This window comes from Neopsephotus bourkii, unplaced genomic scaffold, assembly GCF_033783945.1.
Source record: "Neopsephotus bourkii isolate Nb327-2 ecotype Australia unplaced genomic scaffold, CSIRO-AGI_Nbou_v1 NB_357, whole genome shotgun sequence".
NCBI lineage: Eukaryota > Metazoa > Chordata > Aves > Psittaciformes > Psittacidae > Neopsephotus > Neopsephotus bourkii.
In genome coordinates, this window is record NW_026900863.1 from 1,919,547 (window position 1) to 1,943,031 (window position 23,485).

Consider the following 23,485-nt stretch of genomic DNA (forward strand, 5'->3'; position numbering starts at 1 on the left):
AAGGATGATCAGGGGACTGGAGCACCTCCTGTATGAAGTCAGGCTGAGAAAGTTGGGGCTGTTCAGCCTGGAGAAGAGAAGCTGCGTGGAGACCTCAGAGCAGCTTCCAGTGTCTGAAGGGGGCCTATAAGGATGCTGGAGAGGGACTCTTCATCAGAGACTGGAGTGATAGGACAAGGGGTAATGAGTTCAAACTTAGGGGAAATTCGGGTTAGATCTAAATTCTTCCCTGTGAGGGTGCTGAGGCGCTGGCACAGGGTGCCCAGAGAAGCTGTGGCTGCCCCATCCCTGGCAGTGCTCAAGGCCAGGTTGGACACAGGGGCTTGGAGCAACCTGCTCTAGTGGAAGGGATCCCTGCTTGTGCCAGGAGGTTTGGAACTGGATAGTCTTGACATCCTTTACAATACAAACCATTCTATGATTCTATTATTTTTGTGGAAGGAGTGGCATACAGCTGTAGATATGACATGTGATGGATTTCTTCATCAGAACCTGAGATTTGATACCCACTTGAGTGGCAGAGATGGTTTCAATAGTGTTTGATAATGGTGCTAAAAAGTAAATCCAGGCACTGTGTTCTGTCCTGAGTCCGGTGTGTGCAACACGAGCATACACATACAGTGTCACCTCTTTGCTCAGTCCTGTCCCTGCCGGGCCATGCAGTGTGTGTGGAGCCCTGCCTTCCCCCGTGCTGTTTGCAGAGTCATTTTGGTTAAGGAAAACTGATTTAATGAGTCCCAGTGGCACTGCAGGATCCTTGGGTGATGGTTGTTACACTCTGTACTCAGTGGGTTTGTTATTTTATATGGTGCATGTTACAATGCAGGCACAAACATGCTCATTGCACTGCAGTGTGCTGTGTGCTGTGATGTGTGAACTTGTTCTGGTGGAGTAAGATGGGAAGGCAGGAATGTTGTGATCCATCATTCAGGAGAGGCCTTGAGCTTGAGGAGCTCATTGGAGCTATTTTTACTACTATTACACTTGCGTTTAACAAATTCTCAGCAGAATGAAGCATTCAGCTCTGCAGAGGCACAGTGATGCTGCAGGAGAGCAGCACAGCATCAGCTCCCAGCAGGGTTGGAGAGAGATGTCAGGTATCTTCCCATGTCAGGACACTGTGAGAATTCCCTGTGAACAAGGAGTGTTTGCCCTGGCCGTGAATCTGACCCTTTCCTGAATAACCCAGCGAAAGGGCTCAGGACTGTGTTAATTGCATGGTGCAGGGGTATAAAAAAGGTCCTGCTTTTCCCTTGGAAGGTCTGTAATACAATCACTTTGACTGTTGGCGGGGGTGCTGCAGGAACTGAATTATGCCTGGAAATTAGATATGCATTGGCCTGGTCAAACGATCATTAAGGGAGATACGGTAATCAGCTGCCAGTGGTTAAAGGCTGTAAACACCAGGAAGAGAAAGGTGGTTTATTTGGGTGGTCTAGAGTTGTAAGGAGGAGAAAGGTTTAAAACCCAGCAAATGAAAATTGAGGCATCAAGGAAAAACATCTCAGCCTAGGAGGCCTAATGCTCAAGTCACATAAAACAGGACTGAACACAACAATAGAGAGCATGTTTTAAGCTGAAAGTGAACTCAAGTCCTTAATGTCTCCTTCACCTCCCTAGTTCCTGAGTCTTGTGCTTCATTAGCATTTTCATTCTTTTTTTCTCAACATGTGCTTTTTCTTTGGCTTCTGAAGATGACAGTGCTTGAAGTGATGTGTTACTGGAGAGGTAGCACAAACACTACTCCAGTTACGATTTTGCCTTTGTTGCCATGGAGAAGTTTAAATCAGCTTTAGGCCAAGGACTGATTATAACTGGAACTAAGGGCAGGAGGTGACTGTAGCTTGGAAAGGTGAAAACCCATCAGTGCTGATACCCGAAGCCAGCCTGGCACCGTGTGTCACAGTTCCCACATTGCTGGCATCTTCGTGCGGTTCCCTGCAGCTTTCACCCTGTGTTCCTGCATTCTGGTGCCTCTTCTCCAGTGCCTGCGCTTGCCACATGTTGCAAGCTCCTTGAGCTCTTTCAGTGGTGTGCTTTTGCTCCTTCCCTTCTACTGCAGATGCTTTCACAGGTCAGCTAAGTTCAGTGTTCCCCTCAGCCTTCACTCCCACGTAACTTGTGTTTGCTTCTCATTCTGTGCTTCAGATAAGGCATGTCCCCATTAAAAGAAAGGTCAGGAAAACCTGGAGACTGTAGCTAATGAACTGTTGTCCTCATTTGCATAACTAATAGTTGTGTTTCCTCAGTGACATGGTTTGCTGTGCTACTTAAAGCTGTTTCTGTTTTTCACTTCCCTGCCCTGCTGTCTGCACTGAAAGTGTCTGTCAGTGAAACAAAATAACCCAGAAACCTGATTTTTACACGTTCAAATTGAATGCTTTAAGCCTTTAATGCATTTCTGTTCACTAGCGTATTTATAGTTACTCAGCTTGAAATCCCTCATGGGTACTGGAGCACGGGGAAGTCAGTGTTGATAACGTCTGTGTGTGCTTGGGGGCTGGGGTACAGGGGGAAGAAAATAGAAGTGGAATAGTTCAAAAATGAGAGCAGGAGCCAGTCCTTTATAAACTGCCCGGGGTTTTGTGTTGAATACACATCCCTCCCCATTCATTTCTTCGTGTTCTGGAGCTTGAGCTACCAGCAGAGGCTATGTCCTGGCCCACGTGCAGTGCCCTGTGCACGGGTCCGTGGCTCACCCTGCTGGAGCTGCTCGGACGGGTGAGCTCCCTGCTATGGGAACACTGAGGGAGACTCCTGCATAGCCCTCGCAGGGGCCTCTTCCCGGTGAGGGCAGCTCCGAGCTTCCCCCCGGGTGCAGAGGGAGCAGGGGCACTCAGGGCCGTCCCGTGAAGCGGGGCTCTCCTCACACACGCAGCGCTTTCCTCTGTTCGGTGGCCAAAGCTGGTGAGGTGCCGCGGCGAGGCTGGCGCTGGGGAAGGTGAAGTAACGGCTGTGCCAGGCACTAACGAGGGCTGTCAGAGGGACGCGGAGAAGGGTGAGGGTGCTGCTGGCCGGGGAGCAGCAGCTGTGTCCCCGGCTGGGCCGTGTGGGACGGGAGCCGGCCGTGCGGTACATCCCTTCCCGCCAGACACGGGCCTTCGGGGCCAGACCTGGTTACACCTGGGAGGGAGCTGAGCTGCAGCGGTTCCCCAGCCCCAGGATGGCCACAGGACTCGTGGAGATGCTGTCGGGACCGTGCCTGGCAAACTGGGTCCCCACCAGCCTGCTCTTGAGGCAGCTTTGGGGCCTGAAGAGTCTTCCTGTGCTATATAAATATAAAACTGGTCTTTTGGTTCCTTTCAGCACGTTTTTTTTTTTTTTTAGCAAGTTTAATCATGAAATTCCTTAAAGACCTTGCTTACATTTCAACCATAATTCCTCCCTTTTTTCCGACAAGTCAGTACTGTCAGCTATACACTATCCATTGGTGGTGGCCCAAAACGCTGCAGTTGAAAGCTGGCTACAATGCCTGTGTTTTCCCCCTTTTTTAACAGCTTGGAGATCTCTCCAGGGCCAGGACTTGGTTGTTGGTGCCCTGAGAAGCGCCGCTGGCTCACATCCAGCACCCGTTTAGCTTCTCCCTTCAGCCCCTTTCCCTCTCCCTGGCTTTGCTCTTCGACTGCCCCGTGAGGCAGCAAAGCCCCTCAGAGGGGCCTTGGCCGGTAGCGTCAGGCCGCGGGCAGGCGGGGACGCGCGGGCGCTGCCGTAACCGGTGAGCAGCGAGCCCGCGCCGCGGCACGGCCTAGAGCAGCACCGGGCCCGCTCCCGTCCGCGGTGCTGTACCGCCCCCTGCTGCCCGCCCGCCGCGCCGCGGCCCTCGGCGGAGCCTCGCAGTGAGCCCAGTCCCAGCGCATCGGGACACAGCGCATCGGGTCACGGCCCATCAGGTCACAGCCCATCAGGTCACAGCCCCTCGGGGCACAGTGCATCGGGACACAGTGCATTGGGTCACAGCCGCCGGGTCACAGCGCATCGGGTCACAGCCCATCTGGTCACAGCGCATCTGGTCACAGTGCATCGGGACACAGTGCATTGGCTCACAGCCACTGGGTCACAGCGCATCGGGACACAGCTGCCAGGTCACAGCGCATCTGGTCACAGCACATCGGGTCACAGCACATAGGGACACAGTGCATTGGGTCACAGCCGCCAGGTCACAGCGCATCGGGATACAGCCGTCGGGTCACAGCGCATCAGGTCACAGCCCATCTGGTCACAGCCCATCGGGTCACAGCCCATCTGGTCACAGCGCATCAGGTCACAGCCCATCTGGTCACAGCCCATCGGGTCACAGCCCATCTGGTCACAGCGCATCGGGTCACAGCCCATCGAGTCACAGCCCATCGGGTCACAGGGCACCGGGTCACAACCCATCAGGTCACAGCCCATTGGGTCACAACCCATCGGGTCATAGCGCATCGGGTCACAGCCACCGGGTCACAGCCCATTGGGTCACAACCTATTGTGTCACAGCCCATCAGGTCACCCCACAGCCTCTGGCACCACGCAGATTGCCGATGGACATGTTAAACCCTCTCCTCGGAGGCAGGTATTTACATACCTCAGGGTGCTGCAGGAGGAAGGGCTCTGTGACACCACCTGGTCCCCAACAAGACTTCAACAAACCCCTTGCAGAGAGCTGGGTCAAGAAGAGGCCCCCTGAAAATCCAGCCAAGCGCAGTAGTTTATGCTGCGAGCTGCCTGGTGATGCACTGCTCAGCGTCTGTGGCTTTCCTCCCTTCATCTCCAGCCAAGCCACTGTCTCCAACTGTCTCAGACGATTGCCGAGTCTCCTAAAGGCCCGGCTGCAGAGGAGGCTCCAAGCAGAGTTCATGTAGCATCTCTCTCAGTACTGGTTTCTCCCCCAGTGTTGTCTCCTTCTCTGTCAAAATCCAAAGGCATCTGAGCGTCTTTCTGTCAGCAACAGCCAGAAGTGCTGTGACACAAGTGTCTCCTGGCTGGGGAGTCTCTGCCATCCTGGCTGTCCACATTCAGCTTTTCTATCATATCTTTGCGTTGTCTTGGAAAGCAAATGAGTGCTTTGCCTGCTTGGACTTTATCTGCTTTACAGACCTGCAGTGTGGGTGATGGCTGTAAATCACTTTGTTTCTTGGAGACCAGGCACAGACTGTTATAACTCTGAGTTACAAGAGTCAGAACTAACACTCCTGCATGTGTACCTGCTCCTTCCCAGCACAAACCCTGCCGTGGGGATGGTGACAGGCTGGGGCCTCATGTGGGGTGGCTACTGCCATCGGGACACACACACACTTGTGTTTGCCTGTTGGTCGAGGCATAATCTGGGAAACACACATGCTGTGGAGGAGTGGGAGATTAATGCCAGTCAAATCCTGGCCTTGGGAAGAGCCAGCACTGCCAGATGTGATAATGTTGTCTTTTGACACATGGTCACAGCTTGGCCCTCTGCAGATAACGATGGAGTTTTGTGTGTGAGCTTCAGCTCTCGATCCCAGCAGGAAGGACTCCCTGTTGCACACATCCATCCCCCTCTGCAGTGCTCAGCTCACACTCTGGTGGGGTTTGGCTGTGCTTCATCCTTCCACTGCCGCTTCTGCACAGACCAACAGTCACAAATAGGCTTTTCCACTTATCTCACACCTTTCAGCTGGAAGTACTTAAACTCTTATGAATTCAGCATTGCAACACAGCGCTGGATACACAGAGAGCACACAGGGATCACCCGTTGGCACACTGCCCTCACACAGCTGTTCCATGTAATGTGGCAGATACTTACCAGGGTTCAGGAATATCCAAACAGAATGTCTGGACTGGCTGTTCCCAAACTCATTTGAGTTGTCAGTCCATGAAGCATCCTGCAGGAGGTGTGGGCCCTGCAGCGTGCCATGGTGACACCCGCTGTGTCACCCTGGGCGATGGGTCAGTCCTCAGCCCCTTGCCCCAACCACACAGTTCTGTGCCTGCAGTGCCCAGCAGAGCTGCGCTCCGAGGCAGGCTGTCTGCAGGATCGCTGCACCTGGGTTTCGTGCAGGGTCACCTGAAAACACTTCACACGGCACCAGCAGCTCCAGGATTCCTAGGCCAGGCTCCTGGGGTCCCTCAACACCCTGAGGACGGGCAGCAACCACTGTCCTGCAGTTTGTCCAGCTGAGCTTTCCCCTTCTGTGACAGAGCTAGCCTCAGGGTTATGTGGAGCCGCAGTGAAGGTGCTCACACACTGCTGTCAGCTTATAGCTTGTGCAGTCTTATGTAAACCTTTAAAGGCATTTGTGCTCATGATCTGTCCCAAAACCTGTGGGGACAGCAGCACTATTAGCTCAGATCTGGAACAGCAGCACACTCTTAGACAAGCACACCCTCAGAAATGCCTGCGGAGCTGCCTCATTGCCTGACATTGCTCATGTACAATTGGTTGTGTCAGGTCTACTGAAAAACAATAGAAAAATGACTTCTTCCAGGAACAACTGAATTCCAGTAAATTCCATGTCATGCAATTTGTTTCTGAAGTTGAGGGCCTATTCACATGCTACAAAAGCTTTACACATCAGTTATGCAGGACTGGGCACTACAGAGGGGCAGCATGTCATCTAGGTTAAGAGGTAGACACATCTTAAGGGTGATTTCATCCCTAGAGATGAGTGACTCCTTAAGTATGCCTGTTCCCCTCACTGATAGGAAAGAAAAGCTGGGAAAATAGCTGAGACATCTGTGCTGGAGCTCTACAGAACACCCCAATGGAACCTGACCTGTGACTTTGCAGCTTACTGAGACAATGCTGAGCTTACGGGCCATTGGAATAAACAGAAACCCATTCTTAATACTAACCTTTTGTATTTTAATATGGTATTTACCACTTGTGCAACGATCCCAAATCCATATTGTTGGTTAAGCAGGATCTCAGGATGCCTAAATCCCACATTTGGTGCTTTCTGTCTCTACCTATGTGTTACGGAGCCACCACCCAGCTGCTGGGAGGCATTTGGCAGAGGGTTGCTCACAGGCCAGGCTGAAAGTGTGTTGGCAGCACTGTGTGTGTGGGCAGTTTACATAGCCCACAGGCTAGTTCTGGCTGTAACTGCTACTGCTATTAGATCCTCATTATGCACTGGTGTTTGCATGTGCCTGGAGCAGAGGCTGCACCATTCAATTACCTCTACAGCAGCGGACAAGTCCCATCACATCTATAACTGCCAGCCTAATATGAACCCCTCCTTGCTCAAGAGCAGGTAATCCCACCCTTGCCCCTCCCTGCTTTTAGCAGTGCATAAAGGTATCAGGTTGGTTTAGAGCATTTCCACAGGCAGCATAAAGGCTGGAGAGCTGTAGCTGCCCTGAAAATAAACACATGATGGTGTGATGCAAATTGAACTGTATCACTGCACCTTTTGGTTTCTGGGAGACTGAGCTGAGGATGAAGGTGAACACTGTATGTGGTGCAGACTAACAAAGAGCTGCTGAGTTATCTGACTCACCGCAGGCTCCATGCATTGGAAAATCAGTTACAAACACCTGAGGAGTAAATACAGGGTACCTTTAATATCTTATCTGCTCAGATGGCCTCCCTCTTGTCTGCTCCCTCTGCCCCCAAGAAATCCCCGCTGTATTATTCTCAAGCCTCAAACTCCACCTAAAATGGTCCTGAAAGAGGTGTAGCAAGTTGTGAGTTGTCCTTGCATTCAGGTAGGACTCTTGTATTAGAATCCTGGAATGGTTTGTGTTGGAAGGGACCTTAAAGCTCATCCAGTTCCAACCTCTACAACAGACAGGGACACCTTCCACTGGAGCAGCTTGCTCCAAGCCTCTGTGTCCAACCTGGCCTTGAACACTGCCAGGGATGAGACAGCCACAGCTTCTCTGGGCACCCTGTGCCAGCGCCTCAGCACCCTCACAGGAAAGAGCTTTTGCCTTATCTCTAACCTGACCTTCCCCTGTTTGACTTTGAACCCATCACCCCTGCTCCTATCGCTACAGTCCCTGATGAAGAGTCCCTCTCCAGCACCCTTTTGTTGATCAGAGTATCCCAGCCATTTGTAAGCCAAAACCTCCTGAATTCCTTCTCTGGCTCTAAGAAGCCCAGCCCCTCCTTACACCTCAGCATATGCTTACAAGATACTTCAGGAAATGCTGGTTTCAGTGCCCCCCCCCCCAGTCTCCTGCCCAAGCTGCAGCCCCCCTGCCCTAGGAAATGCTCCAAGTGTAACCATGCAGGAGGAAATCATTTCAGTGATACAGCCTGCAACATGGGCAGTGTGGCAGAGGGTGGCAAGCTGTGCCTGAGAGCATGCAACAGGGCATTGTCAGTCATTTTGTCACCAAAGCCAAGATATCCTGTAGGTACGCACTGGGTTTCCTGCCCTGGGAAGCACAACTGCAGTAGCTGCTCTCCTGGTTGCTGTCTTCTCAAGTGTTGTATATGTGGAAGTACTGCCTGCACAGTGGTATTTATGCCTGCATCAGTGGTGTTTAGATTTATACCTTGGAGGCTCACACTAGAGGAAACCTTGAGAACACAGTGACTGTGAAGGAGCATGGAATGGGAGCTGTGCCTTGCAAGGTGTAGTAGCGGGACACAGGACAGCACAGGAGAGAGGCTGTTCATCATTAACATCATCTAATTCTCTTTTTCTCTTTTACTTTTAGCGTGGAAACAGTAAACGATGGGCAGTTTCATAGTGTGGAGCTCGTGATGCTGAATCAGACTCTGAACCTGGTGGTGGACAAGGGGACTCCCAAGAGTCTGGGAAAACTCCAGAAGCAGTCTTCAGTCAGCCTCAATACACCACTCTACATTGGAGGTACAGTGGCTTGCTCTGGACCTTGAGGTTTTAACACATCTTCCCAGAAGCAAATAATCTTCCAGCCTATGGAGGGGACTCTCCAGGTGGGGAGAAACCAACATTTTGCTGTTCCCTCTGCCAGAGGCTGCTTCCCTGAACAGAAGCCTGGAATCCACATCTCTGCTGCTTTGCTTTGGGCTCCACAGTCCAGGGGTGTCCCAGCACACAGCAGCACAAGCTCTCACCACAGAGCAGGGAAGTTGACTTCCGCACAGGCGGTTCCTGGGCTACACAGCCATGGTGACAACAGTTTGTCATTTCTAAAGCTTCCAGAACTGGCTGGCACTGAGATGTGGTGGTTGAAGAGTACAATGAAAGTATCACAAACAGATAGAGCAAAAAAAGCAGCTCAATAGCCAGTAGGTTTATATATACCATAAATGAGTACTATTGCTGCTGGGCATTTTATACAGGATAAAAAAAAAAGGGGGGGGGGGGGGGGGGTGGGATATTAAAATCTCCAGGCCATATAATTAATACACACAAGCACAAGCTGACTAAGAACTTGGCTTGTAGTTATCTCATTGGAAACTGAAGCCAGAGCTCCAGTATTAAAGAACTGACCAAACTTCAGTTAAGAAGTTTGTTCACATTCAGTACTGAATGTGGGGGGAAGGAGAGGCCAAGTGGGATGGGGAACAGATGCCCAGAATAATGAGTATCCCACAGATTAGGTGTGCGAATATGAGAGACAGAGTGAAGGCTGTGCTCTGCCCAGTTGGCTTGACTTTGTCAGCCACCCCCTTCTCCAGCTCTGTTCTGGACTGAATGTTAATATCTGTCCCTTTCAGTGACATGGAGTTCTTGAACTTTTAGTCAGCCAATTCTAAATACAACAGTCAGCAGAACAGTTATAGACTCAGAAAGTCTTTGGGCTTTTTCCAACAAGTTCATTGAAGCCAACAGTAGAAACTTTTATAAACCTCACTTGGTGCTGGTCAAGCTTTTTGTAAATAATTCCCTTTAATACCACTTTCATAACGGAACCCTGAATATTGCCCTTGTAACTCAGAACTGTGGCTTATCTTGCTTTGTACAGAGCTGAACCTTGATAATGGGCTCATACTGAGAATGGTATAGGCTGCTAAAGAGCATTATGCATCAAAGGTGATTTGCTGATGAGGCCATCACAGTTTCTCCCTTTAGCATAGCATAAAAGATACCAACAGCAGCCACAGGGAACTTAGGAAGTAGCCACATAGAAAAGTTTTGTTAATGGATGAGCTCTGTGGATCAATACTGATTCTCAAAAGTTTCCTACAGAAAATGCATTCACAGGACGAACCTGAGATGTGAAGTGAAGAACTGCTGGGTGCCAGAAGGGCTCAGTGGAGACTTCTTTGGTTGCCCATTAAAATCCTTGTTTCTTTCTTCTCTGTGCTGCATGTGCCACTGGTCTGTGTGCAGCATATCCAGAGATAGCAGCTGCCCTCCCACTGCAGACTGGTCCATTAAAGTAACTGCACTACCCCAGAGCAGTTGTTCCCAGCATACACTCAGCTTCAAGACACTTGAGCCTTCATGTGTGCCCAGTTTGGTCCGTCTCCGACTACATCACCTGGTTTAGCAACTCCTCCTATCACACAGTTAAAACAAAGATTTTGGTTTGTTTTAAGACCACCTTTAAAAGTGGAGTCACTTATGGATAGCAAATTCTTGGTGTGCTCAGCACAAGAAGGCCATGGAGCTGTTGGAGCAAGTCCAGAGGATGCCATGAGGATGATCAGGGGCTGGAGCACCTCTCGTATGAAGATAGGCTGAGAAAGTTGGGGCTGTTCAGCCTGGAGAAGAGAAGCCTGCGTGGAGACCTCAGAGCAGCCTTCCAGTATCTGAAGGGGGCTACAAGGATGTGGAGAGGGACTCTTCATCAGGGACTGTATTGTGAGGCATCCCTGCCCATGGCAGGGGTTGGAACTGGGTGATCTTAAGGTCCTTTCCAACTGAAACCAGTCTGGGATTCTATGCTAGTCAGCGTGGGAACTCTTTCAAGTGCTGGAGCAGGATGGAGGGCACTTGCGCCAAAGGCTTGGCCTGGTCTCCTAAAGCTGTTTCCTGTCTCCAGAGTTCTCCTGCGCTGGTTTCGACGGGGTGGACTCTTTCCTCTCCCTGTCTCAATGCCATGATCTGTGGTGCTGTATCCTTTGTTTCTTTCCATTAGCAAAATGAGGACAATGAGTCTTTGCTACCTTACAGAGGTCCTGTTCAAATTAGTTCTTTAAGGATCCTGTGACAAAAGAAATGTTAGCAATTACAATTTCTATACTACCCTTGTAACTGTGAGCAAACCTTCCCTTTATATCTCTCTCTGAAGGGATCCCAACCTCTTCTGGCTTGTCGTCGCTGCGCCAGGGTGCAGATAAGACACCGAACGGTTTCCATGGCTGCATCCATGATGTCCGCATCAACAACGAGCTGCAGGATTTCAAGGATTTACCACAGCAGTCCCTGGGAGTCCTTCCTGGCTGCAAGTCCTGCAACATCTGCAAGCATGGCATCTGCCGGTCCCTGGAGAAAGCAAGTGTGATCTGTGAATGTCACCCAGGCTGGATGGGCCCCCTGTGTGACCAGGAGACTGGAGACCCGTGTCTTAATCACAAGTAAGCTCAAACTAATGCTGCTGGGAGGGCGGATACTTTACAGCTAATGTATTTTACATTTCATCTTACAAACCCACATCTGGCTATTTTTGGAGGTGCTGGGTTCACACATGGAGTTGTGAGTCAACCCCTGTGGCAACTCTCAGCTTCCATTTCTTGTTCTGATGCTGCTTGTTCTGCAGATGAGCAGATGTCCTGGAGGAGCTCAGGTGCTAATACTGCAGGCTGTGCCTTCAGCTGGGACTCCACATTCAAATACAAAGCCTCCTGTTGATGGGCATGGCTCACGTCTGAGGTGCTGAGCTGCCTGTGAGGTGGAAGGTCATGCTTTAGTGGTATGCTCACAGCAGCTTCGGGTCCTGAACACTGTCATTGGCTCCAACGTGAACAATTCAAAATACTGCACTCTGAAACACCCCTTTAAAATGCAAGTTTAAAGGATAGCGTGGGGTCATACGAAGGGAGCGGGACTGTAAAGCATTCACAGTTCAAAGGCTCAGTAACCACATCCATCAGAGACACTGGGTAAATAGCTTACTTATGGCAAGCACTGGAGGAAATGCTCTGACATACAGCAGTGGGCAGCTCCACAGGCAGATGGAAGTACTTTTCTTTTAGAAGCTTCTTTGGTTGCACTGTTGGTGGAAGGAGCTTTTCACAAGCACCTACTCTTGACAGGTAAATTGACACCATGAATAATCACCCTCTTCATAGCAGAAGTTTAACTTGGCAGAGTTGAATTGCTTCTGGGTCTAGTTCTGCAAAGTACAGAACCCTGGAAGGTGTTGAGAAGCACCTGACAGTTTACAGACCAAATATGAAGACACAAGTGAAGAAACACTTAGAGACCCAAATGTCTCCTGGAATTTCCAACATCAGCATGAAGCTGTTTTGGTTGGACAGAGAAAAACAAAGGAGTTCCAGATGTTTACGTGATGAGAGATTGGTTCTCTTGAGGAAAAGTAGCTGCGTATTGTTAATGCTCACGTACTGTTCCACCTTTCATTACATCACTTCAGCCTTTTGGAGTTGCCTCCTTAAAGTGGAGTTGCCTCCTTTTGGAGTTGCCTCCTTAAAGTGGAGTTGCCTCCCTTTGTGTGGAGGGCAGTGTGGTGCCCAGCTGCACTGTCTGCTCCAGCACTCAGAGAGGAAAGGCGACTAGCTGATGGTAACAATAGTTACTACCCAAGCATACCTTTGTTTAGTGAGGCAGAAAATCCTGCTTTATATAGACTGTGACTGCCTTTATTACTTTGCATGTCTTGACCTGTCTGAAACTGCTTTTATTATTTGTGCTTTTTAGTTCAAAGCTTAAAAGTGAAATGTACAGGGATTCAACATAAGCAGGGAACAATTTTAAAGTACCAGAGAGAAAACAAACCAAAATAAGAGGAAGACATGGGTTCACGTCAAGTAGGGCCTGATACAACAAAGGTTTACAAGCCCTGAGCAGTTTCTCCCTGGCTGGACAGGGTTGCCTTCTTCCCTGTCCTCAGCCCATTTCAGGTCTGTCCCTGTCCCTGAAGTGAGGTGGTTGTCAGAACCTGCTGAGGACCAACATCCTCCCTGTGGCATTCCTCAGGAACACCAGAGCTCCCTGCAAACCACGTGAGCCAGGGAACCCTTTAGCTACGGCTGCCCATCAGGAAGCCTGCACATGGCTTTTCCACAGGCACCTTCATTTATCACACTGCTTTTCATCACCTGATAGTATTTGTAGAGCGATTCTGCTAAGGAGGCCTGGGCATGAAGCTTGATTGTCAGCACTTAGCTCTACACATGGTGCTGTAGGTGTGAGCTGTCTCATGGGGAGGCCAAGCGTTGGTCCATGCTCACGGAGCAGCCTGATGGTTCCCAAAGAGATCGCTTAGGATCACAAATCCTAAATGTATTCTCTGAACATTATCCAGTATTCCCTGAAAACTCAGTTTCTTCAGAGTGCTTGACACTGAGCTGCTAGTTTTGGATTAGTATCCTGGAATGACGTGTGCAGAAATGCCAAAACCAAACCTCCCTGGGAACAGGAACTACCACAGCTAACACAGGCCAGCACTAAATGCTTCTCTTTCTCCAGGTGTCTGCACGGTAAGTGCATGGTGGCCAATGTTGCTTACACCTGTAAGTGCATGGAGGGCTACACAGGCATGTACTGTGACAAGAAGAACAATTCCTCAAATCCCTGCAGGACTCTGAAGTGCAACCATGGGCAGTGTAAAGTGTCAGAGCATGGGGAGCCTTACTGTGAGTGTAATCCCAACTACAGCGGGGAGCACTGTGACAGAGGTATGTATGGCTCTGGGTCACACCTTTGGCTTTGCCTTTCATCCGTGTGACTTGTATTTAGGGGTAAATGGCAGAGTGGAAGATGAAGCCAAGTCAGCCTCTGCAGGGCAATAGAGGGAGGAGGAAAGACCCGAGCTGCTATCCAAATGTATGTAAAGGGAGACATGGGTAGTGAAGAGTCTCATTCTCTGTGTCCCGAATCCTCAAGGCTTGCTGCTCCCAGGATCCTGGTGGGATGTTTGAAGGAGAGGTTGTTGCAAGGTTTACTCTCAGCCAGCAGGGATCAGTTAATTGCAGTGCTGGGAAGGGTCTCAGCCTGCACACCAGGGAGGTACTGCTCACCCGAGGTGGCAAGAAAGGTTCCCAGCTTGCTCCCCCTTGTGCAGCTGGGTGGGTTTCCTGCAGAATCCCACAGATCATGCTCAGCTCTCCAGCTGGGCTGAGGGCCCAGCTGTGCTGCTCTGACCTGAAAAAGCTCACTGGGAACTCAGGGAGTCCTGGCTTCATCCATTCTGCCTTTCTGTGTTCCTGTACAGAAGGAAGGAGCTGGCTTGTATTAGTTTTATTCCGGCTGTGCCTTTCCTGTGAATGAACCACAAACTTCCCAAATTACACACAGACACAGCCCCACCAGAATGTATCTGGCTGCTGCACAGCGACTGCAGAACAGCACAGACATTTTGGGGTATCCCGCATTGCTAATGCCATGTGGAGCAGGCTGACCCGTGAGCCTGAGAAGCAGACATAGTCAAGCTAATCCATATTTTGCAGGAGTGTTGCAGGATTCAACACTCAGCATTCATTAAAACACTTCCAGAAGTGCCGGTCGAGGCGAGCAGACCTCTGCCTTGTGCCGGATATTGCACATTTGTGTAACACCAGCTCGGGTTCGATGGCAGGTCCGAAGCAGTAAAAGATGAAGGTGCTTCTCATGCAGTCTGTTTATCTTGAACATCATTACAGGTGCAGGGCTGCTGGCTGGTGGTTGAGCAATACCTGGTGCAATAGTTACCACATGTTGTTTCCTTCCCATCTCTGTTGCCTTACAGAGAACCTCTGCCAAGGAGACATCATCCGGGAAGTTGTCCGTAAGCAGCAGGGCTACACGTCGTGCGCCACTGCCTCCAAAGTGCCGCGCCTGGAGTGCCGCGGCGCCTGCAGCAGCGGGCAGTGCTGCGTGCCCCTCCGCAGCAAGCGGCGGAAATACTTCTTCCAGTGCATGGATGGCTCCACCTTCACAGAGGAACTGGAGAGACATGTGGAATGCGGCTGCTCCAAGTGCTTGTAAGCCATTCTCCAGTCTCTTGCCACTTTAATCGACTCAGAAGCGCTATCAAAATGGGACCTATTTACTTTCAGAGTGAAGAAGAAGAAAAGAATTATTAAGTATATTGTAAAATAAGCAAAAAATAGAACTTATTTTTATTATGGAAAGTGACTATTTTCATCTTTTATTATATAAAGTATCGCACCACTTTGGGTATATGTATCATATAGTGAGCTATTTTTACCATGAAACTTTTTTAACAGTTGTAAGAAAAAAAAATAATCAAAAGTTAAAAGTTAAAAAAAAAAACAACAAAGATTCTAAAGCAAACCTAGCCTAATGGAGAAATGTGGGGTGACTGCAGGTGTGCACACAGTGACCCAATGTAAAGGTGTTCCAAGGACCTGCCACAGGACTGATCTGGGCTGGAGGAGTCTCCGAGGCACTGGGTGGTTGTCTCAGGAGAGCAGATCCCATGATTCCCGACATCCATCCATCCTGCCCAGGCTCCCTGAGGAAGCCTCCCCTCAGTCCCTCGCTCTGCCTGACACTGCCGACGCTGTTTGCTCCTGTACAGTGGCTCCGCTTGCTCCTCTTGAACTGGTTCCCTATAGGCACTGCCACAGCTTGAGGCTAACAACATTATTTGACTATTGTAATACTATACTACATTTTTTGCTGTGTATGTTGTATTTATCTGTGTTCATGTTATATTCTGCAGCAACTGTATCTATAGAGCACAGGCAGCTTTATCCAAAAGAAGGGGACGAAGGGAAAGGAAGTGGGGAAATATGTGTTGCTTTGGGAAATTTGGGGGCAAAATGTGAACTAAGTGCTAAGTAATGCCTAATAAATGACATAGTACTTTTGTGTAAACTCCTCAGCTATGTTATTTCCCAAGTTTGTGCCTTCTTGCTCCCAGCCTTGAGCCCTTTTTTGTATATGAAATATAAGGAATGCACTGCTACGTAGTTTGTTGCGCCTCGACACTTTAACTTGCAGAGGTTGTAAAGAGCATGAACATTCTGCTGGTGCCAGAAGGTAACACCCGCAGCAGAACAGCCCTTCCTGCCCCAGGAGCAAGGGGTGAAAGCTGGGCTGTAGCTGCCTCTTCATCCACGCTCTATACAAAGCAGCTGGCTACTTCCCACAGCGCTTTACATGAGCAGAAGTTGCACTATACCCGGGTGAAGGTATCGAGCTGGCTTTGTCCACTGCAGCAGCACTCTCTCCTCTGCACAAGGAGAGGTGTTGCAGCTCCATCCCACCCTGTTCTTGCCTCTGGTGCAGAGTGACCGGTTCAGCCAAAGCTCCTCCATCTGCACTGCTCCGTGCCCTGCACTGGTGTCTCCCAAAGGACTCCCATAGCTTTGGCTGTGCTCAGAGCCAGTGCTGAAAAGGAAATGGGAATCGGTGCAGGGCTGAATTCTCACCACGGATGTGAGGCAAAAACTGACTTCGTGAGCGAGTTTGCTTTGTGGAGGGTTTTTGTCAGGGCCACCTTTCAGGGTCAGTAAGTTACGTGTGAAGAGTACCATGGATACCTTGATGTTTCTCTTCTGTAAGTTTCAAACATCCCATCAACAACTGGTCCACTATCAGCGTACCTTCTTTCTTTCCATTAACACAGCAAGTATTCAGGTCCTTTCTTCAGTTTCTCTATGGGAGGTAGGCAAGGAGGATTCCTAGCAGCCCTGAGCTCTTTTTGGGAACGCTCACTGGCCTCAGCAGAAAGGATTTCAGACGAGGGGCTTCAGCAAAGGAGTAGTAGGAGAGCTGAATCAAGAAAAAGGAGATTTTGTTTGACCAGAGCTTTGGGAAGATGCACAGAATGCAGGTATCAACATTCATTTTCCTTTAAAGAAAAGTGACCATCCAGCTCTCCTGCAACCAGAAAATTCGGAAGTGCTGCTTCTGCTACATCAGTCTCTCCTGAACTGCAGCAATTCACTCCTATTTCTTTGTTTCTACCAGAGCAACATGAGCAGGAGGGACAGAACCAATACAATAGCCATATCACTAAACAGCAGCATGTGAAGCCAATAACCAATTGTGAAACATAAACCCGTCACTAGTTCATGTGCCAAACTGATTGAAACAGTACAGCTCAACAGCCAGGGAAAAACTAACCCCGGTTGCAAGCACCAAGGGCTGCTTTTTAATTTGGACAGAACATCAGAAGCTCACAGCAGCTGGAGTTTGTGGTGTACAACAAAAAGCACCCAAACCCACAGCAAGCAGGTGTTAAAAACCGGTGAAGGCAACTGCAGATACTTGTGCAAATACGTGCCTGGCCCAGCACTACTACCGGCAGTGATCTGTTCCTGCTTACAACACTTCCACGGCAGCAGCTGCCGCGGTGCCAGCAGGAGCAGCCCGGCCGGAGCAGCGGCTCTGTGTGCTCCACCGCAGGACCTGCAGCCACCACAGTGCCGAGGCCACCAGTGCAGGAGCACGGCCCCTCCTGAGCACCGCTCTGTGTGTGCACCGTATCCCTCGAGCAGCACGCGTGAGGAGGAGGTGACATCGACCCGTTGACCCCCTCCTGCGGAGGGTGCTGGAGAAGCCTCCACTGGCAAGGTGAAAGCCACTGGCACCTTGTTAGCACATCACTCCAGGATTTAGGGAAGCAAAGCCTTACAGCAAAGCGAGCAGCAGCAGCTCGGCAAGGCTGGCCCTGGTCCTGGCCCTTTTCTGTTGCAGCACTTCGATGTTAAGCCTTGGGGTAAAGAACTAAGAGTATCTATTTTGTAACCAAATGATGCAATTTTTGTATGCTTTTTGGCAGCACTTGCCATTGGGTAGTGATGCTTTTATGTCAATGATTCTCTGACTTGCTATAGAGTTATTTTATGTTAAGAAGAAAATAAAAAGCATTCAGGTGTGCCAAAAATGTGAGGTTAACTGAAGTGTAATGAGTTCTGAAAGTTCCTCTGTAACCTGCCTGATGTTACACTAGATTTCCAGAACTGCGGGTACAATGCAGTAGTTTTTACCTCTATAAAGTTTTAATATAAAGTGAAGAAAGATGCTTACCCTTAAAAAATGGCAATGCAGACTGGTGTGAACTGATGTATTTTATTAATAGATTCTCCTTGTGATGTAAGTTTAAATAAATTGTTGGGTTATGGAAGATTGTAACACACCTTGTGATGCAGGTCATTTCTATGTGTATGTGAGGTGCTGAGTCTCCCTTTCGGAATATGGGAGGTAGCTCATGGGAAACAGTGCAGGAATTACACACATCCCTCTTGGACAAACCCACCAGAGAACGGCTGGGGTTAAACACAGCATGAACAGTGGTTACACGCTTTCAGGGCATCACAACCTGATCTTTTAGGGGTCTTACATGCACAAATGAATTAAGCCACATAGTTTTTGAACCTGGTCATTTTCCTCCACGGCTTGGAGGAACTGACACAGCCAGCAGTGGGTGACAGGGATCTCACACGCAGATGTTCAAACTTGCCACACCTCTGTGCCTGATTATTATTGGTGACCCCCATGGAACAGACCTCTTCTGTCTCCTGCATTGCAGCCTCAGCACAGAATAAAGCAGAGCTCCTACCACATCCTTCCCTCACCCATGCTCCTGTGAAATGCTCACATATTGCTAATTATGCCTCAAACTACAGCTCTTAGAGTTGCCTTTGCCATTCCCTGCCAAGCTGGTAACAGGATTCCGCCAACAAAAACACTCAACCTCAATGAGCATCATTAAGCCTGAACTTTGAAGGGTAACTATGTAACTGTACAGATGGTAGCATTTCACCTAAAGCAAACCCAGCTGAGCCCACTAAAAACGCTACTGGGAATTGTTCAGAAATGCCTCGGTACTGGCTGAAGTAACAGGTCTGCACAACAGTATTTGTGTTGCTTGTGGCTTCGCAGCTCACAGGTTCCTCAGTGAGGATGCAAGCAACCACACCTTAAGGATTAAATGCTCATGCTCCTGCATGCAGGACTCTAGGTATTGATGTTTAGCCATTGGTCTGACATGAACAACATGGAAAAACTGTATCCCATGTTCCTTTATTTGTTTTTATCCTGGATGGTGTTGCTGCTTGACGGGTGTTTGGCTGTGGGGTTTATGTTGTTCCCTGTTGCTTCTGGTCTCTGTGACCTCTTTTAGGAGCTCGCTCCCAGTTCCCAGTTCAGTGGGCCAGCTGTGGTTTAGCTTTGCCAAGTCCAGGCTGTTCTCCAGTAATCCCTGCAGATGCCAGGCGGGATCTTTGCGTGGCCAGCCCATGATGGTCGGGGTCCCCAGGAAGTCACTGCCCGAGGCAGAGGCTGCTCTGTTCCTCGCCCACCCCACCCTAGCGGTAGCAGTCGTGATCGCTTTGTTCCCCGCTCGTAGTGACGGGCTTCGGAAACTCCAACAGCGCGCGGACAAACGCCACCAACGCCCCCCGCACACACCCGAACCGCTCCGGCGGGGCGCGGTGCTGCGAGGGGCCTGCCAGCAGGTGGCGTCGCAGTGCCCGGCCCACGGCGCTCGGCGGGGAACGGAGAGGAATGGAATGAAATAGACTTCCCAGACTTCAGGTGGAAGGTACCTACAACAACCATCTTCTATCTAGTCCAACAGCCGGAGCAATCCAGGGCTGGCCCAGCTGAAGCTTGCTGTTAAGAGCTTTGTGCAAATGTCCCTTGAACACTGACAGGCTTAGGGCAATGACCACCTCTCCAGGAAGCCTGTTCCAGGGTCTGACCATCTTCTTGCTTCCTGATGTCCAACCTGAACCTCCCCAACACAGCTTTAAACCATCCCCATGCCTCCTGTCACTGGTTCCCAGTGAGAAGAGCTCAGCATGTCCCTCTCCATGTCCCCTCCTCTTGAAACTGCAGAGCAATAAGGTCAGCCCTCAGTATCCTGCTCTCCAAACTAGACAACCCAAAACTCCTCAGCTGCTCGTCAGAGAAGCACGTGTGCATGAGTTTTCTGGGGAGTTTTAAATAATACTTTCTCAGATTTTATTAATCCCATGCCACCAACTTCCTGGCATTGTCCATGTTGGTCCTGTGAGGCAAGGAGCCCCTGTTGCCCCCAAGCTCCCACATGGCATCAGGTCAATGCAGCAGGAGCTCCACAGCAGGATGATGCTGCCAAGACCCAGGAGGGCGCGTGTGAGACCTGAGAGTGTGCAGCACTTCCTTGGTCCCATCCCTCTGCAGCAGCACAATGTGTGCTGGAACGTGGGGCAGCTGGCACCTGTGCTCTGCAGTGGCCTCAGGACACTGCCCTCACACCAACATCACCAGGCTGCTGGTGGTGGTACCACCATCACTTTGGTGCTAGCACCAGGTGGAATAACAACTGATTCTGATGTTTACCCTACTCTTGCTGCCGTTTGCTCACATGCACACTGCTGGGGCTCTGCTCCGAGCTGCTGGGTGCACATGTCTGAAGCCCTGAAACGCCTTGTCTATGAGGAAAGCACAGCTGCTCCTCTGAGCACCTCCAGTGCCCAGAGAGCCCTGCAGGCAGCAGGCATGTAAAGGAGCACACACAGAGTGCAAGCAGCACTTATTAGCATGAAGCTCAAACTTACACCACCATGCACAGGGGCATCCTCACAAGCAGAAGGAACAGAAGTCGCTGCATGTCTTTGCATTTTGTTCCTATGTGATCTCTTGACCTTCTCCTTTCCAGGGAGTCTGTGCTTTCAAAGGAAAGTGATGCTCAAGGTAGTCTGGGAAAGACACCACCTTCCCCTCTGTCTATGACCATATCCCCATGGCACAAGGATGGTTCCTTTAACATAAAAATAGTCTTTTACAAATGTCGTGTCTTACCTGGGGAGGCAAAGTACACATCCACCCCAATGCTGTGTGGCAGTGAGGAAAGAGGGTTAAATGAGTCCTGCGGGACCAATGGCTTCTGTGCTCGAGGGACAGCTAAAACCTCACAGGGAACCAGTCCACGACATTTTCGGTGGTCCAGTCTTCCAGCTCACCTTCCGCCAGTGGCATTCAACTGGGCAGCTCTTGTGCCATGCCTCACCTGCACGGACAGTGAACCTGCGGCACTGCAGGCTGCGATCCCATGCTCCTGCACCCTGCCCCACCACCTTGCTGAGACTCAGATCCTGCTCTAGGGCAGTGTATGAATTTCTACAAGAACTGAAAACGCCAGAAGTTAGGTACAGATTTCACCTCCACGGCAAAACGGCAAGAGGCTTTGGTCCAACACAAGGTAATTCCCCAGCCTCATCCTTGGAAACTCTTTCACCTGAAACTTAAAGATACAGACAAAGACACAGCACAAGGCAGACAATAACCAAGGCATTTTCACTTGAGGAAACCAAGGTTTACTGAAGTGACAAGGGACTGAAGCCACCATCCTCCACTGAGGAGGGTTGTTAAGGACAGGCAAATGACTCAGCCCTGCCTTAGACACTTTGCTTGCAGAGCAAAGTTACAGGGACCAAACACAACAAGGTGATTTCCACTGGGGCTTTGCAGCACATGAAATTTTCACCCAGCATGTGATAAGAGCTTGCACAACTGGCAGTTACTACAGAGGAGCTTAAACTTTCTTAATTACACACCAGCATACTTCACATCTCTTCAGCTGCCTTAGTTCCTTCTAGGTAAAGCACTCATTGAACTGCTGGGGTTTTTAACAGTTTTTTGCTTTTTTCTTCACTATGTTGAGCTAAATACGTTAAAGCACTAAGATCCAGGTAGATCAAGTTCATCATACCAATAAACAAATGAGATTCTCATGCAGAATCCTCTCACATGGTTTCATCCCGCACAGACACCATATAGTACTTTAGGGTAGTTGTTAACAACTATTGCTTGGAATTGATTATACATTTATACAGCAAATCATACACTCACCTTCAGAGTTATTTACTCTTATGGGCCAGTCAAAGCAGTGTGCTGACTGACAAACAAGTAAATCCAATCTAAAAGAAAACCCCTATAAATCACATGGATTGATCTGCAAATCAAGGAATGTCCTGAGCCTCTTGCAGGCCAGCTTCTAGTTAAGCCAAGTTAAGCCTCTATTTTGAGCTAAGCCTCTACTCAGAGATGGACAAAAGATAGCTAGGAGCTGAGCTTGGGCTGTTCTTATATACTGGTGATGTTCAGCTAAAGCATTTCACCTCCTTGTGATGCAGTACTTCAACCAAGCATTCAGATTTGCTGATCTTGTTTTTAACTAAACAGCCCTCAGTTCATTAATTATCATTTCCATGGGGACATGAATTAAGAGGGTTTACTAGATAGAAGAGCTCAAAGTGGATTCAAATTCAGAACCTGCTCCTAAGAAACCCATGCACAAAATACCTATTTTTGCCCCTGACTGAAGGAAAACAACCTCCGAATCACTGAATCCGCATTGCTGGAAAGGGAGAATTATCATTTCTGTAGGCTGGGTCAGGACGTCCCCCAAGGCTGGGTCAGGATCTTTCCTGCCACTTTCAAGACAGCAGGAATTGGACAGCTGTCAGGCTGGACACTGAGTTTGTCTTGGCAGTCGGTGTTGCATGTGTGTGTTTATGACCGGCACTGCCCAGGGATGGTATTTCATTTCCTCTGGAGTTAGGTGTGCAGGAAACACAGCCAGAGTGCAGGCACTGGAAAAATGCCTGAGGAGTAAGGTCCTGAAAACCTCCCTGCAGGTCTGTTCACCGCAACCACACCAGAGACGTCTGGCAGCACTGGATAGCTCATTTTACACCGAACATTCCACACTGCAGAGCCTGGTGATGGGCAGGAAATGAAAGACCTTATTTTACAATCACGGTGTATATTTACTTATGAACAGGCACAAGTTAACTTCCAGGTAGCAGCTGAATTCTGGTGTCCTCTAACACACATGTAAATGCTTGTTTAAAGTTTCAGTAGTGAACTACATTACAGTGAAACCACAAAGCCACAGCAAAATTTCCTCACTTTAAGAATAACACATGGGTATTTCCACAATTACATGCAGCTCACAGGAAGAGAGAGGCTCTGCAGCCTTGTTAATACACTCTTCCTTTAAAGGACAAGAGGTAATCCTTGAGAAGACTTCAGAGTAAGCTTTCCAAATGCAGATGTTTCAGGAAGGAAATGCGATAAACCAGAGATGGCATCCACATGAGAATTTTTGTGTAAGGTTCTGGGTGAAAAGTAAAAAGAAATCCTTTCATGACTGGTTTCAGAATGACACCCAACTCACCAGTGCTCCAGGCAGATGCAGAACCCCACAGTGGGGCAGCTGGGCTCCCTCGTCATGCACAAGGGGGTCAGCATGGGGAGCAAAGCTCTGCTGGACCTCCTGAGCAGGGACTGAGGACAGGGCAAAGCAAATATGGTATGGGGTGAAGGTATTTATGGTACGTGTTTAGGGGCAGGGGGGAACTGGCAATGAAGAGACATCAGTTCCTGTTTCTATGCAGTGGGTTGGTGAATAAATAACTGGTTGGGGGTTTAGACTTCTGTTGTGAAGGGTGGCTTCAATAGAGACTGCTGCTGAAGCAGAGCTCCAGACACACTTCCAAGACACAGCTGATGCCTAAATC

General features: G+C 49.5%; 1 protein-coding gene across 3 annotated transcripts in view; it reads left to right on the forward strand.

Moving 5' to 3' along the window:
* The window catches only part of SLIT3 (slit guidance ligand 3), a 520,423-nt gene extending 504,581 nt beyond the window's left edge, over positions 1–15,842 (forward strand). For all 3 annotated transcript variants that reach the window (XM_061348428.1, XM_061348427.1, XM_061348429.1), the window contains exons 34-37: positions 8,623–8,777; positions 11,131–11,416; positions 13,491–13,699; positions 14,749–15,842. In XM_061348428.1, coding sequence (XP_061204412.1) covers positions 8,623–8,777; positions 11,131–11,416; positions 13,491–13,699; positions 14,749–14,987 — 889 coding nt within the window. In that variant the 3' untranslated portion in view covers positions 14,988–15,842. The remainder of the gene's footprint in view (positions 1–8,622; positions 8,778–11,130; positions 11,417–13,490; positions 13,700–14,748) is intronic.
* Positions 15,843–23,485: the final 7,643 nt, after the last annotated feature.